General features: G+C 36.9%; 3 protein-coding genes across 5 annotated transcripts; 2 read left to right on the top strand and 1 right to left on the bottom strand.

Annotated features, from left to right (window-relative positions):
- Positions 1 to 17: 17 nt before the first annotated feature.
- LOC109000934 (peroxidase 19-like) lies at positions 18 to 3,677 on the bottom strand. Of its 2 annotated transcripts, none has more exons than XM_035689421.1 (3): positions 3,473 to 3,677; positions 1,920 to 2,120; positions 18 to 756 (listed from the first exon to the last, which is right to left on the bottom strand). In XM_035689421.1, the coding sequence occupies exons 1-3, from the start codon at positions 3,656 to 3,658 to the stop codon at positions 175 to 177; spliced, it is 969 nt and encodes a 322-aa protein (XP_035545314.1). In that variant the 5' UTR covers positions 3,659 to 3,677; the 3' UTR covers positions 18 to 174. The 2 variants fall into 2 exon arrangements, with proteins under 2 accessions (XP_035545314.1, XP_018833548.1); XM_018978003.2 differs by lacking the exon at positions 3,473 to 3,677 and adding an exon at positions 2,343 to 2,760.
- Positions 3,678 to 5,221: 1,544 nt separating this feature from the next.
- On the top strand, positions 5,222 to 8,008 carry LOC109000935. Of its 2 annotated transcripts, XM_018978006.2 has the most exons (3): positions 5,222 to 5,477; positions 6,637 to 6,695; positions 7,489 to 8,008. In XM_018978006.2, exons 1-3 carry the CDS (start codon positions 5,473 to 5,475, stop codon positions 7,839 to 7,841), a joined length of 417 nt encoding a protein of 138 aa, XP_018833551.1. In that variant the 5' UTR covers positions 5,222 to 5,472; the 3' UTR covers positions 7,842 to 8,008. The 2 variants fall into 2 exon arrangements, with proteins under 2 accessions (XP_018833551.1, XP_035545256.1); XM_035689363.1 differs by having other exon boundaries at positions 5,242 to 6,695.
- A 703-nt stretch (positions 8,009 to 8,711) lies between these two features.
- LOC109000937 (apoptosis inhibitor 5-like protein API5) lies at positions 8,712 to 15,676 on the top strand. Its single transcript, XM_018978007.2, has 16 exons — positions 8,712 to 9,011; positions 9,134 to 9,295; positions 9,594 to 9,693; positions 9,791 to 9,856; positions 10,247 to 10,344; positions 10,414 to 10,488; positions 10,667 to 10,816; positions 11,502 to 11,567; positions 11,651 to 11,716; positions 11,841 to 11,951; positions 12,338 to 12,427; positions 12,516 to 12,622; positions 14,230 to 14,344; positions 14,422 to 14,487; positions 14,573 to 14,676; positions 15,041 to 15,676. The coding sequence occupies exons 1-16, from the start codon at positions 8,919 to 8,921 to the stop codon at positions 15,228 to 15,230; spliced, it is 1,659 nt and encodes a 552-aa protein (XP_018833552.1). The 5' UTR covers positions 8,712 to 8,918; the 3' UTR covers positions 15,231 to 15,676.
- The last annotated feature ends 285 nt before the right edge of the window (positions 15,677 to 15,961 follow it).

Below are 15,961 nucleotides of genomic sequence, written 5' to 3'. Positions count from 1 at the left end.
AAATAAAATCTTGAATGTTTCCATGAAGATATAATATATAACAGAAATAGGATACAAAAAGTGTTCTGAATTAATGTGGTCACCAAATTGAACCGAAAATGGACCAAAAGCCAATCATCTCCACCAAAAAACATAAAATTAAGAAAAAAAAATTTAAAAAGAAAAACACAGCCATCAAGAGATATGCATACTACAGTCTTTTCTTTTCTCTCCATGTTTTCTTCCCCTCTTCACACCAATTGAACCCATTTTCTCCATAGCTTCTGCAAATGCCTGGAAAAAATTATGTTTATCCTTTGCCAAAGTCTGAACCAGTGGTTTGGTCCTTGGGTCCAAAAATAAAGCTTGGTCCGAGGCTAGCAAGCCTAGTTTAGATGCCAAATTGCCATAGTAAGCGTGGTCGAACAAGAATGGGGTGGTAACATCAAAGGGTGCTACAATGTCAGTGTTGCCACCAGAATGGGGGCATGACATTCTCAGTTCCTTGAGGAGCCTTGGATCGATGGCTGGGTCAGGCTGCTTTGTGCCATGATAGTCATACAGCCTGCTCACAAAGTTGTCACAGTGTGCAAATCCCATTGTATGTGCACCCGAGAGGACCACCAGATCCTCTAGGGTTAGCCCTTTTGAGCTGAAGAGCTTGAGCAGCTGATCCACTGTAGAATTTGCTCGTGGGATGTTGGAGGCTACACTTGATGCCATTGATCTTCTTCCGTCCCACCTTCCTTTTTTCACTTGGTAATACGGACCTCCGGCCTGCAACGTAGTATATGAATCCTACAATCTTTAATGCAGCACATTCCAGTGTCATAATTATAGAAAATATTTAGAACAGACGATTACAAGGAATTCTGATCCTCTAAAATGTACTATCCTATTTAAGTGAAATTCCAACTTTTAAGCCCCTTTTTAATAACAGGAGACTTCAACAACTCAACCAATCAAGCACCCACATTTTTAAACCAAAATTTGAAATGTAGCTTGGCACATAAACCAGACCAAACAATCCATTAGCTCCCAGAGAGCAAACTGAAATTCCCCAAATTGGACAGGGTCTAACATATTTATATGATACAACTTTGTCCCTATTTACTGACGAACAGATGGTTTCAAAGCCAATAAAGATGGCCTGGACTGTTTCCCAAGGACGAAATAATCGATCTTGACTTTCATAAAGACTGACACTCACAAGTTTTGGAGACCCAAGATCAATGTAGGACAAATAAACATAACGACAAGTTAGGCACATGGAGCTCTGTTGATTCATTGGCAGGTTTACTTGTTCTGCAGATGAAGGACTAAATAATCCTGCTATCAATCTTTCTATTTCGGCAGCATCAATAGCAAAAAACATATAGTGACAACCACTCTGAATAAGAAAGTGAAAAATAAAAATGGAAAAAAGAATCACAAGAGATATTCTTTTAGGAAAATACTTTAGATACGAAGAGATTACACAAAACTAATCTCACAAATTGATGTGGTTTGATATGATACGTTAGATTGTAAAATTACTTTTATTGTAAAGTAGATCTAACGGATCTCATGAAACCACGTTAGATTGTGGGTTTAATTTGTGTAATTTCTTTGTGTATGTAGCAGATCTCTTTCTTTTATCACGCAAATTTTAGTTATAGACCATTTTCTCTAATGGATGACGAGAAGTTCTGATTATTTGACAGAGTAGCTCATTGGTGTGCGTTGTATTTCTCAAGTGGACGCACATGCTTCACAGGCCATCTAAGAGCATTAACATTTTGGAATCAAGGGGCGAGCTAGCACTTCATAAAAATTGATGAAGCGTTATAAAGGATGTAAATTGCCTCCTTGTTAGCGTTTTAACTATTCAACTCCCCATAATTTGAGATTGTAAAATAATAATTAAGGAACAAAGAAGGTGGAAAAAAGCAGGCACTGACCAAATGCACATAGTCTCTGGCCGCAATTGCTAGAATGTCTGCACAAGATACAACACCAGGGCACCTGCTCTCCACTAAAGCTTTGGCCTTCCTAATGGTCTCAAATCCCTCCCCTCTTAGGTCCCTGTTATCCTCTGCATCCTTCTCCGCCAACATTTTGCTTCCCGGCTTGGATGATATCAGTATTGATGCATCACAGCCCTTCAAGCAAAAATTGAGACAATAAATAATAATAGAAAAAAACTAAAAGTGATATGTCTGATAAAAAACTTGAAATGCATTTAATGAACATGAATTAATGTTATCTAAGAGGCATCAGAGCAATGGTGCGTGCTAGATCATGATATGATATGCTATGCTAACATCTAACATGGGCATCGGGCATGCATGCAAAACCAATGCATTCCTTGGAATTATGCTTACTTCTACGAAGCAGTCATGGAAGAAGAGACGAATGGTAGCAGGCCCAGAAACTGGTTCTTCTTTGAACTGTTGGCTGGTGACGGACCCAACGAGCTGCTCAAGTTGAGGGCATACTTTGGCGTAATAGTCAATGGAGAGTTGGCGGGGACTGCGAGTGGTATTTTTGGGTTTGGCTACACACATTGTGATGTGGAGGGTAATCAAGCAAATGATGAGCAAACAAGTGAAAACAACGACAGAAGAAGAAGAAGAAGAAGAAGAAGAAGAAGAAGAGACAGACATGGTTTGGACTATGGGGCAGCTTAGGACAAAGGATGAATAGTGAGAGAATATAAAACGTTTAAGACCAGGTGTGAAAGTTTGTTGGGGACAAATTGCCGTCTATAAAAGTAGAGAATCAATACCCGTGAGGCCCTAAAGTTTGAAACATGGAGTTAAATATAATATATACATGAATATATATATATATATATATATATATTTATCTGGGGTGTGTGTGAGTGAGAGAGAGATGCAGTTGCAGTGCAGTTGCAGAAGAACAAATACGGAGAGGAAGCAAAACATGATGATGAAAATGGAGAAAGAGCCAAAAGAAAAAGAAAGGCCTTGGAGTTATTAAAACAAATTGTTTTAAGCTCGAACCCAGCTAAGACGACTTGGCGACAAATGGTTGCATAAATGGGGTGCTTTTACTAAAATAAAACGTGGGGTCTGATATCTAGATGCTTATTCTTGATTATCAGATTATACGAAACAATATATATTTAGGATGCGAGACCACTCACGGGTATGGACAATAGACAATCATGTTCAATCACTCTTGATTGACACACCAAATTATGATCCAGAGTGAGAGAGTAGCAAGGCATCTTATTACATGGCCCACAAAAAAGTTTTAATGAATGTATTATGTGAGAGACATTAATGATAGTTTTCACGCCTAGTGCGCAATGGGAGTTTTGACAAACAGATTATAGGCATTGAAGACATGCTACTGATTTTGATTGCAGAAATAGAATGCAGTGCAGAAGTACTGGTGGGGGATAGAGTGAGCGCCCACTACAACCAGGCAATAAAGAAATATATAATAGACGTAAGCGGACGGAAGATGAATTGCTTATTTACTTTACCTCATAAAAGACAGCATTAATAATAAGTGGATGAGTAAGCTTTTTGCCGTGAGAATAGTAAAAGCTGGTGGACCATGTTACTCTGTCCTCATTCCTTGCATTAAAACAGATGGGAGAGAAAAGGTTTGAAAATACAAAAAGCTCTTGCAGTGGCAATCTGCACACTTCAGAATGTGTTATTGCCATTCTAATTTTTCATGATAGTTCAATATTCCCACCTTATTAACATTTGAGAAAGCCTGTGGGTGTGCACCCATTGAACAGGAATAATAATACTTGTCTGCTCACATGACTCGAGGCCCTCCTCCCTCTCTACGAAAATGTTAAATATATTTAAAAAAATTTATTTTTCTATATTAATACGTTTAAAATTTGAATTTAAAAAATAAATTAAATGAATAAATCTTGTAAATAAAAATAAAAATACATATAACACTATTATAATAAATAACATGTTATTTCCTTTAACAACTTGGAATCAGAATATCAAAATCTTGTGCATCTTTTGCCTTTGCCTTCCCTCTGCAAGAGAGCCATATCTACCCCTTTGTCTCCTCCAACTCCAGAAGTGTTGGCCAAGCTCTGTCTCCTCAACTTCGTGAGTGTTGGCCAAGCTCCAGCACAACTCCCGATTTGGAGACGTGCTTCTATGGTTTTACCATAACTTGAAATCAAAATATCAAAATCTTGTGCACCTTTTGCCTTTGCCTTCCTTCTGCAAAGAGAGCCATGTCTACCCATTTGTCTCCTCCAACTCCAGAAGTGTTGGCCAAGCTTTGTCTCCTCAACTTCAAAAGTGTTGGCCAAGCTCCAGCACAACTCCCGATTTAGAGACGTGCTTCTATGATTTTACCATGGCTCAATAGATAGTTCTATTCATTGTATATTTTGATTTTACTCATTTTATTTATTTTCTTGCTCTCTTTTACAACACGTATCAGAACTCTCTCTTTTTTGAACATGCGGAGAAAAAAATGCACAGCAAAAAAGTACAGTAAAAAAATGGAGAAAAAAATGTACAGTAAAAAAAGCACATAAAAACTTACAGTAAAAAAATCATAAAAATACAGTATAAAAAAAAGCACAGAAAAAAAAAAGAAACGTACAGGAAAAACGTACCGTAAAAAAACGCATAAAAAAAGCACAGAAAAAACGCACATAATAAACGTACGTGAAAAAAGGCAGAGTAAAAAAACGAATAAGAAAAAATGCTAGGTAAAAAAACGTATAAAAAAAACGCACAGGAAAAACGTACAGAAAAAACGCATAAAAAAGCACTTACAAAAACGTACACAAAACGCATAAAAAAACGTACAGAAAAGACGAAGAGATAAAAAAACGTACAGAAAAACGCATAAAAAAACGCGGAGATAAAAGGCACATAAAAAAACGTACGTAAAAAATGCAGATAAAAAAACGCAAGTAAAAAAACGCATCGAAAAAAACGTACAGTAAAAATGCACAGGTAAAAACGTACAAAAAAACGCATGAAAAAACGCACAGAAAAAACGCAACGGTAAAAAAACGTACATAAAAAACGCATAAAAGGCACAGAAAATAAAACGTACAAAAAACGCACAGAAAAAACGCACAGGTAAAAAACGTAAAAAACGTATAAAAAAAGTGCAGGTAAAAAAACTTATATAAAAAACGCATAAAAAACGCACAGAAAAAACGCACAGAAAAAAGGCACAGTAAAAAAACGCACGAAAAAATAGTAACTTCTTCTTCTTCTTCATCAAAAACACTACTCAGCCATACTTCAACAACCTGTGTTTTCCCGAAACATTTTTTCAGTGCCTTGTCTCTGCAAGAAAATCTCCAAAAACTGTAAGAGAGAGCTCTCCCGAGCGGTTTTGTGAAATGGGGCTCGCTTGGTTTCTGTAGGACATCAAGGTTTGCCACCGGCTTCACGCCATTTCAGCCAAAGCCGTTGGACTCGATTATGGATGTCGAGAGGGTGAAGGATCGCTCGCCCGAAGACATCACTTCAATTTGGGATGATGTAATGTCTGAAAATTTCATTTGAATTTTCTTTCCCTAGGATTTGAGTTTTCAGAAGTTCTAAATTATTTTTTTAATGGGGTTTGGTCTAATAAAATAGTTTCTTTGATCAGTTTGGGTGCTTGACAAGTTACAAGAAATCGGTGCATTTGTTTGTGTGTACATTTGAGGGGCTGAAACAAATAGAATCAAGCTTATTGTCATGATGACTTCTAAATATATCTAATACGATTATTATCATTGACTTGCTCTTATGGAGATGGATTTAAAAGATTCAGACACACTTTTAGTATGTTAAAATGGGAATTTTCAGTATGTGCTATATAGCGTATCCAATTTGCTCTTATTGGTGGAGGGGCTATGCCAGATTTAGACAATTTACTCTCTGGCTAACTTCAATATCAACGAGTTCTTATTGCAAATTGGTCAAAGTGTTGTTTTAAGACAATTCTATTTTAGAATTGGGGTCTTTTAAGAGAATATGATATGATGATTTTTTCTGTAGGCAGTACTCCCTACTCTTTGCTGCCATTACCTTCTTTTTTTTGTCTCACCGTAATACAACGTTAAAAAAAATCCACAGATGTTTCTCTTTTGCTTCTCGGGAGAGGAAATGTCTCTGCGTACATGACTCTGAAATTCTTATTACTCCTAAGTTTACAAGCTTTTCTAAATTCTTTGGCCAAACTTAGAACGTGCCTTGTAGAATAAGCCTATTGTTGTCGAACACCTATATTACTCAATGAAGTTGCATCCAAGGAATTCCTTTTCTTTGTAAAAATCTACGAATGGTCATTTTGAGTATCTATTGCATGGACTATGCCTTCATATTAAACCTTATTGTTGTATTTTCGGAAAGATAATATTTCTTTTGGCAACTTGAATATTATGAGTGAATTGAATATCCTTATTTTGCAACAAAATTGCAACAACATTGAACTTTTTTCGTGTTCATAATTAGTTATTGTTGGAGATGTTGTGTTTTTCAGTATCACTTGGGAAGAAGCCAGATTGGTAATCCCTTTAGATTATGTTTTTGTCCCCTTTGGCACATTTTTATTAAATTCTAAGTTATTGAAGAGAAAAGAAGAAAAGATGTTTACATCTTTTGTATGTCCTCTTTCTATATTTTGCCAATCATACTTTTATATATCATTCAGCCGGTATATTGTCATTCCTTTGTGGAGAGGAAGTGGTTATACGACAATGTTCGCACAAGGTACGGTTTCTAATCACAGGCTTTATATCCTATTGTCTTCATAATTATTAGACGTTGCCTTCTTTATTAACATTGATTTTTGATGTTCTCGACTCTGTTTGAGGAGTGATATGCTCTGTGAAATGAATTGAGATTATTAATCACAGCACCAGATTCACCTACACCTAAAAGATAGATTCAATTATCTACGCATAGTAGTGAAATAATTGCGTTTGGATGCTAAGCATATCTCAAAATACCTGGGAATAGTAGTGAATAAATTATGAATAGTAGTGAAGAATATGAAAATATCTGAAAACAGTTATGTTCCCAAATAGGCCGTACATAGAGTTTTCTTCTGCTTTGGGTTCCTCTACTTGGGGAACCTATTAGATAGAATATACATTTTCTTTTCGTTATATTTATCATGTGGTCCTTAGCAGACTCAATAACAAGATAACATAGTTTATTTTGGTTATTTAAATGAGAATTATAATCTGTCTACCACCCTTCTCACGGAGCTGTATGTGGACGTTACCGCTCATACAGCTCCTGCTGCAAGCAGTTAGCCTTCCCCTTTGTCTGCTGCCATCGCTGCACAGATGCCTGATGCAACTCATGAAAACAGTTAACAATAAACGATCGGGAGGTGACTTAGTATGAAAATCATCTCGCCCTGCACTGGCATATTTCTTGGCTTAGATTATAGAAGGGGACCGTATTACTTAACAATCTCAATATCCAAACCTCATATGTGAAGCATAATACCTTTAGCATTCTTAAAACATCTTTGAAAGTACTAGCTGTCTTGCAGTGCAGATGCCACACATCATTTTCACTGATCTTGAAGATTACATGGCAAGAGGAACTCAAGCAGCCCCATACTTCACCTTGTCTTATTACAAAGAATTTGCTGAAAGGAAGGGCTTGGTGCTTATCGGTGGTGATGTAGTGTTCACCAGCAAGGTTGGTGACACAGAGGCAAAATGGCTTTTGGAGACTGCCGAATCTTTTTATCTGAATGATGCAAGGTACAAGCTGGTTGAACAGTTCAACAAAAAAACACATGATTTTGAGTTCAAGGATGTCTTGCAAGCATTAGACATGCCTGTGATCTGCAAAAAGACAGGAACTTCTGTTAATATTGAGCGGGAGAGAAGGATATAGATAGGAACTTTCCTTGCAGCCTTACGTTTTGATATATTAAGAAGCAACTAGGTGGGAGGTTTGGAAGTTAATTTCATGTAAAAGCACATTGAAGGTTCTGGTTTTTGCTACGGTTCTGTTTTCTTCAAAAATAAGGTTCTGGTATTCTCTTTTTCCCCCGATTTAAATTACGAACTCTTGCTCGCTTCTTTAAGCACTATAAGGTACGATTGATATGATCTTGTTTTCCCTTTTTTATTTTTACATTTCTGGATTAGGACATTGGACATCATAGTTTTTGGAATGAAAAATATTTCCAGGTTATAAAACCTTTATACCTGTTATAAAAAGGGCTCACAAAATTAAGCGAAAAGAGCAATTTTCTATATATTCTGTCTCTTTCTTGTAGATTGGGTAGTGGTTACCATACTCCCTGTGCTCCTAAGTGATCTTGCTGAGTCATAATCTTACAAGGTCTTGGATCTAAACTGGCTTTGATATTTGAATATCATGCCACTGGAGCTAAATATTCAACAGATCACATTTCACCGTTATAAAGAGATCTTATAAAAATAAATTTATAAATTGACGTGATTTTATATGATATATTAAATTTACTTTATTGTAAAATCTAATGTATCGCATCATGTCAAGTCAGTTTGTGGTTTTTTTTTTATGATATCGGTCTAAAGTATTTTTAATAAGAAAAAACAAAAATGGAATGTTATCCCAGTTTTATAAAAAGAATTTACTAAATTTTTAAACCTATTTATTAATGTACATATAACTCTGCTATACCAATTACCATAAAAAAAAGGGTTATTTTTTTTATAATTATAATGAATCAATCTTTAAAAAAACGACATCGGTTGAGAGAGCACAGATAATAGTAGGACCCCTCGCCTCGGCTCCACGAATGCGCAAATCCAAACCCTTTTGTGGAGCTCTCAGCTCTCTGTCTTGAAGATTTGATCTTTCCCTTCCTTCTTAGTACAGAGTAGTACTCCTCGCTGAGAGATTCAGAGGCCCCCCCTTAAACCGTTTAGCGAGTCAAAACCTCAAAACCTCGATCTTGATTTGTCTCTCGGCTCCCCCATAATGACTGACTCCTCGGCCGCCGATGACTCCAAGCATATCGAGGAGCTCTACCAGTACGTCGAGCGTCTCAACGAGTCCACGGACAAGTCCCAGGTCCTCTTCCCCTTATGGGATCATTTTTCTTTTTTGCTGCGTTTCGTGCTAGTTTTTTCTACAACCCTAGTCCGCCTCGCGTTCCTCTATGAGATCGTTCTCCTCTTTTCGGTTGTTTGCAGAATGTGAAGGAATACCAGGGTATCATCGACACGGCCAAGTCCAGCATCAAGGCCAAGCAATTGGCCGCCCAGTTCATCCCCAGGTTCTTCAAGTTCTTCCCCACTCTCTCCGGCCCCGCAATCGACACCCATCTCGATTTGATCGAAGAAGAAGAGCTCGGGGTCAGTAATTCTATCTCATAACGTATTAGTTCGTGTTGTAGCTAATAAATTGTGGGGAAGGAACTAAGAAAAAGAAAAGGGAAAGAAATTGATTTCACGTCAGCTATCGGATATCTACGTCTTTCTCTATTGGTTGAGTGTCCCTCAATATGCATTGCGTTTGGAGTTCTGTTACTTATGCTAAAACAATTCTCAGTTTTGCATAGACTTGCTTGTGCAGCAAAAATTTTTATATTCTTTTTTCTTTGGTTGTAAATGATGCTCTATTTTTCATTTGAAACGCTAATATATCGTGCAGGTCCGGGTGCAAGCAATTAGGGGACTTCCGCTTTTCTGCAAGGATACACCAGAACATATTGCAAAGATCGTAGATATTCTTGTGCAACTCCTTGCATCCGGTAAATTATGGATTTGCATTGTCTGTTCTCTGGGTATACGCTCTTTAGAGCTCTTACAATATCCTGCTCTTATATTGGATTTCTTTCATGCTTTTAGAGGAATTTGTGGAGCGTGATGCCGTGCATAAAGCCCTCATGTCCCTGTTAACGCAGGATGTGAAAGGTACTGTGCTTTATCTTCTGGTTGGGTGATGTTACCTAAGTTCATGTTGTGTTATGCAGGAGGTAGGACATAAGCTTTCGTCCTTTGGATTCTGCAAGAGTTCTATGCGTTTCTGTATCTATCCACGCATTCTAACTATTATAATAGGTGTTGCAGAGGATGAGTAGGCTTTTTTTCTTATTGGAGTCTGTCCAAGAAAGTGTTATTTCCCACAATTTTGTTTGAAGATAATATCTTTTGTATGTAAGTAGGAATGACCTTTTAATCTGTGACCTGTTTTGGTTATGTATCATTCAACCATATTAGTCATGTCAGATGTCCCTTGTCATCTTTATAGTATGCTTTTTTTGAGTGTTAATTTCTCCATGGACTTGTATCTTCTTGGTGTAGCTTCTTTGACGGCCTTATTTAAGCACATTGGGAGTGTCGATGAACCTAGTACAGATGAAATTATTCGTGAGAAAGTTCTAAGCTTTATAAGAGACAAGGTAAGAAGACTTGCTTGTGGTATACTGGTTTACCCTGCATTTCTTTTTGATAGGTAATTGGGTCTGCAGGTTTTTCCAATTAAAGCTGAATTGTTGAAGCCTCGGGAAGAAATGGAAAGACATATAACCGATTTGATAAAAAAGGTGTTTTCTTGGTTTTAATACTTTGATCAATTCATTACTTATAAAATAAAAAAAATACTTTGATCAATGCATTTTATCCTTTCCCCTTTTGAAGGCATTTTAAATTAGTAAATCTTAGTTTTTGGTTTGTTATTCTACTGGAAAATGTCTGACTAGTATAATTTGAGTTCCATTGCAGAGTTTAGAAGATGTAACTGGAGCAGAATTCAGGATGTTCATGGACTTCTTGAAGAGTTTAAGCATTTTTGGAGAACAAGCTCCCCTGGAACGCATGAAAGAACTTATTGGAATTGTTGAAGGACAGGCTGATTTAGATGCACAGTTCAATGTGAGTACTTGCTTCTGTGTTGACCATGGGGCATTGTAAGAGAAGCAACTTTTGAACAGCCATTATAATGCATCTAATTTATAAGGTGTTTAGGTGCATATTATAATTTCACAGATTCTTTTGAAAGAGCTTCCTTTCTTTTTATTGCCCATTTATACGATTCCTTTGCCCATGGATTTTTATTTAGGCTTTATGGGATGCGGATATATGTTATTTGCTACCCCATTAAATTCTCTACGTTTTCCTTACTTTAGATGGTGCATATACCGAGATCTCTGTCAAATCTGTGCTCCTGGTCCTGAGGTATATCTTAGAAGTGGTAATCAGGATACTCAGAGATACGTTAATGGTTTAAGAATGCAATGTTTGGGGAGTTTTGGAGTATGAAGACATACATTGTTCACAAGGATTGTATAATTAATGTTTGAGATTTGTGGAGGTTGGAATTTTTACTCTTGAAAATGGTACTTGGTAATCTATATTGCGAATTGCAATTAGGGCTATACTCTCTTGTAATGAATTTGTGGTAATCAGTCTGGAAGTACTCTTGTGGTTGTATTTGTGACCAATTTTTCTTTCTTCCTCCTTTTTTGTCTTATTGAGTAGCCGTGATAAATAATATCTTTTGCTTTACATTTCTATTAATCTGTTGTTACAATTTTGCTTGAATAACTTCAAAAACCAGGTTTCAGATGCAGACCATATTGACAGGTTGATATCATGCCTGTACATGGGACTTCCATTTGTTGTGGTATGGACTGGGTGATATTACTTTTCAATTTAAAGGGTCATTGTATGTATTTCTGACGCATGATGCCTTTAATTTGCACACAGAGGGGTGCTTCAAGCAGCAAGTTTCTTAACTATTTGAACAAACATATTATACCTGTATTTGATAAGGTAAGCTTCACTTTCCTTGTCTTCAATAGCAAGCAGATGACTCGAGTCCATTAGCCTTTTGATTAGGTGACAGTGAAAATTCATTTCACAAGAAATTAATTCTACTGATATTTATTTGTTCTAGCTTCCCGAGGAGCGAAAGCTAGATATGCTCAAAGCTCTTGCAGAAATATCTCCTTACACAACACCGCAGGATTCCCGGCAGATTCTTGCCAATGTTGTTCAGCTAGTAAAGGTATGCATGTTTAAAATGACAGACAAATACGTCCCTTGTACTTGGCCTATGCATATTCCTCATCAATAAAATCTTTATTTACTGATCAAACAAAAAAAAGACAGACAAATACATGTTGATTTTGTATTGGTATATGTACATTCATATCAGAATTTCGGTTGTTTTCACTTCTTTTGATCATTGTATACTTCCTGTGTACCTGGACTTTGCCTATTTCTATGAATACAATATCTTTGATTACCCATAAAAAAAAACTTCTTTTGATCATTGTTATTAGATGTATTGAATGTTGAAGCTGTGCTTGAATTACAAGAACTGATTTTTTGGTCGTGCAAAAAGGTTACTTTTCTCAATCTCATAACACGTTTGTTTATGTTCCTTTTTAGAATTACATGCCCCGGAGGAAGACTGGAGAAGAGATGAACTTTACTTATGTTGAGTGCTTGTTGTACACATTTCACCATCTAGCTCACAAGGTTGCTGGTTTGCAATGGTTTATCTTTGTCTGAACTCTTCTGTGTGTCACGATTGCATAATACTTATTCTATTTTTTTTGTTCTTTAGGTTCCCAATGCAACTAACAGTCTATGTGGCTACAAGATAGTGACTGGCCAACCGTCAGATAGGCTCGGGGAGGACTTTTCAGAGTTTTATAAGGAGTTCACTGAAAGGTAATTGACTACTTTTTGTTGTTATTTTTTTCTTTTATATATGTTATGAAGAAATTGGTTCTTCATATTAATATTTTTTGGGCAAATACTGATTTTCATCCTTGTAAAGTACATAATTTCTAATTTGGTCCTTAAAATTTAAAAAGTTGCAAGCAACTATGTTAAATAATCGAAAAGTTGTAATCAGTAGTTCTTTTATCAATGACTAGTAGCCATTGATAATGTGCTATGTTAATTTCTTATGCAGCAGCTGATAGGGTCTATGTGCTATGTTAGCCATTGATAGGGCTAACAAAAGTCCACTTAAACATTTGCATGCTTTCCTTATCTATGGATAAGCCATATAAACAGCAAAAAGACCCTTCTCAGCATAAAGACCTGTTTGTGACATTTTAAATATAAGTCTTGATTACCACCACGGATGGTGGCTCAATGGTCCTTGGGTTACTTCCATGTGGTTTGGCATCTACTAGATCCTCGGTTCGAATCCGAATATGGATTCACTTTATTTATTGAGGGGTCTGCATTGTTCTGCAATCTAGGTGCCTCCTGTCTGGATTTCAGTGGATAGGGTCTTACTATGGTTACGCCCAACTAGGGAGGCCACCTTTGTTTGCCCCCTCCTACTGTTTTTGCCTAGGAAAATAAATAAATGTAGTCTTGATTGCAACCTTTTGAACTTGGACCAAATTTTCCTTGCATGCGTCCTGCATGGTTGGGCTAAGCCTTCCACTTGCATTGCTTCTTTGTACCTTGAATTATGGAAGTTAGCTTGTATCTTTTGCTTTAGCAATTGTTTATTTTGGACTTCCATCTGAACAGGAAATAATTCTTCTACATCTAATATCAAGGTTAAACAAAAAGTGGTTTGGTATCATCCTGCCTTAAGAGAGCATTGAATGTTGTCTCCCTATTCGTGCTATTCTTGTTGGTTAAATGTTCTTTTGCCACCCTCTTGCCTGCTCTTAGGCTGGGCTTGTACACCCTCTCCATCACACTATGGGAGCTGGCCGTGCTTGAGTTGAACAACAGGGGGGATGCCGTGGACACAAAAAATATTTCTGTGATTTGAACTAACTCAATCCAAAATATTTCATAATCTTTTTTTGATAAGTAATAAAAATTCATCAAGAAGCTCAAAATTCATACTCCCAGTGCACAGGTTGTATACCAGAGAAAGACCTATCAACAAAGAGGAAAAGATACAGGAAAATCATGTAAATTCACCTTAATTAAAGTCAATAGAAGTAGTCCAAAGGAGTAGAGCACTGAAAAAGTAAGTCCTGAGCTCGTCCATAGTCTGTTCACAGTCCTAAAATGTTTTATCAGTTCTTTCCTTCCAAATACACCATATGAGGCAAGTAGGATCCGTTTTCCACACTAGCAATTAAGGGACTTTCACCTATCCCTCTCCAAGAGTCAAATAGATCCATTATTTTGCCTGGCATTAACCAAGACAAACAAACCCAACAGAAAAAGGTCACCCCACAAAGCAGTAGTCTTCTCTCTCTTTCTCTCTCTCTCTCTCTCTCTCATTTTTTTAAATTTTTTAACTTTTGAGTTTTGTGGAAGGGTTTCTAGTTGATAATTTGTAATTGATATTGCAGATTGAGTAATGTCGAGGAGTTAACCAGGGCTACCATGAAGAAATTAACTCAGGGAATGGCTGGGCACAACAAAGCTATGGCTGCTGCCAAATCTGATGAAGCAAAAGAAAGCATTGTGAGTAAGAGCTCTTGGTCTCTGTTGGGGCTTTTTTCTTATCATTTTTCTTATGACTTTTTTTCCATAATGGGCAGAAAACTCAAAAGCAGAATACTACCACTGGGTTGCGAACGTGTAATAACATCTTGGCAATGACAAAGGTGAAAATAAACAAAGCTTTTTGCATCTAATGTATTGTCCTCTATTATTGTACGTAAAAACTGACCTTTAATTTGTTATTTCCAGCCATTGCATTCAAAAACACCTTCATTTATCGGAGATAAAAGTATCAACTTATCTTGGAAAGAAGCAACCAAACCTCCTGTTCCGGCTGCCACAGCTACAACTGGGTAGGAGAGATATTCCTGGCTCTGCTCTTCTTCCCTTCTTTCTCTCTCACTCGCGCGTGCTTGCATGCACACTATATATAATTGTACCTTAATGATTATTTTAATCTTCGTCTGTTTTTGTTGAAAGATCTATACAATTTCATCCAACCAACATAAGCATGCAGGATAGTAGTACAAGGGTTACTTGAATGTAGGATAGTACATAGTTTCCTATGGCTGTGCCAGTGGTAAATGGTGGCTTAAAGCATAAGGGTTCCTTTCACTTCCCCAGATTCTTGCACAACTTCCCTGCAATATTCCATGCTACTAGCATGGAATATTGATGGTGGACACATTTTTATCTTTTCATGAACTTTGTTTGCAGAGGAAAACGACCCGCTAATGGAGCCAGCAATGTGACATCTAAAAAGGGCCGTGGAGCTGGTGGTTTGCAAAATCAGCTGGTAAATAGGGCATTGGAAGGTTTATCTCATGGTGGAAGAAGCGGGGGGACTAGGGGCAGGGGCAGGGGATGGGGGTGGGCTGGACGTGGAAGAGGAAGAGGCAACCGGTAGGCTTGGTATGTGCCAGGCATGAATGGACAAATTCAATGCCTACCGGAAGTATATGACTAGAAGCAATTTTTTATTCAAGTTCTTCTCTGTTGGAGCTAGATTTGATTCATGGTGGAAGCTGATGAGTTTCTAGATTCGATTATGGTCTAGCAGTTATATTCCTATGGAGCTTGTCCAGTAGTTTTCTTGCGTTGAGTTGATCATTTCTAATTTAACTGATGAAAGCAGCAGCCAGTATTGATTCAGGAATCTCTCATCTGTGCATGCCCGTCACTTTGTGTATGCGCGAGTTTGTATTTTAATGGCAGTTAACTTGCACTCAGAGGAATGATTTTATAATTCAGACAAGTTGTAGAATGTAATTATGTTTGGTTGAATGAGAACTTAACGATTATGCACTCGAAATAAGGTTTTTATTTGTTTTTGTTTAAAAATGTTGTTTTTTTCAAATTATGTATTGTTGTTGGAAGCATAGTAGTGATTATGTCTACGACTTTCTATTATATTATTTTTTTCAGAGAGTAGAATATAAGACTTCATATTCTATTTACTTGTTACAAAAGGATGATAAAGGAGTTGTAATATTTGAGGTGTACTTGTAATATTCACAGTTCAATTACCGAGAGCTTGTATACTCATTACTGAGAGCTTGTATATTATCGGAATTAGTTGGGACGCTTTTCAAGTAGTTGAACTGTGAATGTAAGAAGTTATTTTCATAATTAAATGAT

The sequence above is a fragment of the Juglans regia genome, chromosome 4 (genome assembly GCF_001411555.2).
Source record: "Juglans regia cultivar Chandler chromosome 4, Walnut 2.0, whole genome shotgun sequence".
Classification (NCBI taxonomy): Eukaryota; Viridiplantae; Streptophyta; class Magnoliopsida; order Fagales; family Juglandaceae; genus Juglans; species Juglans regia.
The sequence above is the reverse complement of the archived record's forward strand: the minus strand, read 5'-3'. Positions and strand labels throughout refer to the sequence as shown.

Coding starts and splice junctions, on each gene's coding strand:
- LOC109000935 (XM_035689363.1), top strand. CDS start 6,572: ATGTTTACATCTTTTGTATGTCCTCTTTCTATATTTTGCCAATCATAC. Junction 6,696..7,488: donor TACGACAATGTTCGCACAAG/GTACGGTTTCTA, acceptor GCTGTCTTGCAG/TGCAGATGCCACACATCATT.
- LOC109000934 (XM_018978003.2), bottom strand. CDS start 2,624: ATGTCTGTCTCTTCTTCTTCTTCTTCTTCTTCTTCTTCTTCTTCTGTC. Junction 2,121..2,342: donor TCCATGACTGCTTCGTAGAA/GTAAGCATAATT, acceptor TTTTGCTTGAAG/GGCTGTGATGCATCAATACT. Junction 757..1,919: donor CCAGAGACTATGTGCATTTG/GTCAGTGCCTGC, acceptor ACTACGTTGCAG/GCCGGAGGTCCGTATTACCA.
- LOC109000937 (XM_018978007.2), top strand. CDS start 8,919: ATGACTGACTCCTCGGCCGCCGATGACTCCAAGCATATCGAGGAGCTC. Junction 10,489..10,666: donor TAACCGATTTGATAAAAAAG/GTGTTTTCTTGG, acceptor GTTCCATTGCAG/AGTTTAGAAGATGTAACTGG. Junction 14,488..14,572: donor ACATCTTGGCAATGACAAAG/GTGAAAATAAAC, acceptor TGTTATTTCCAG/CCATTGCATTCAAAAACACC.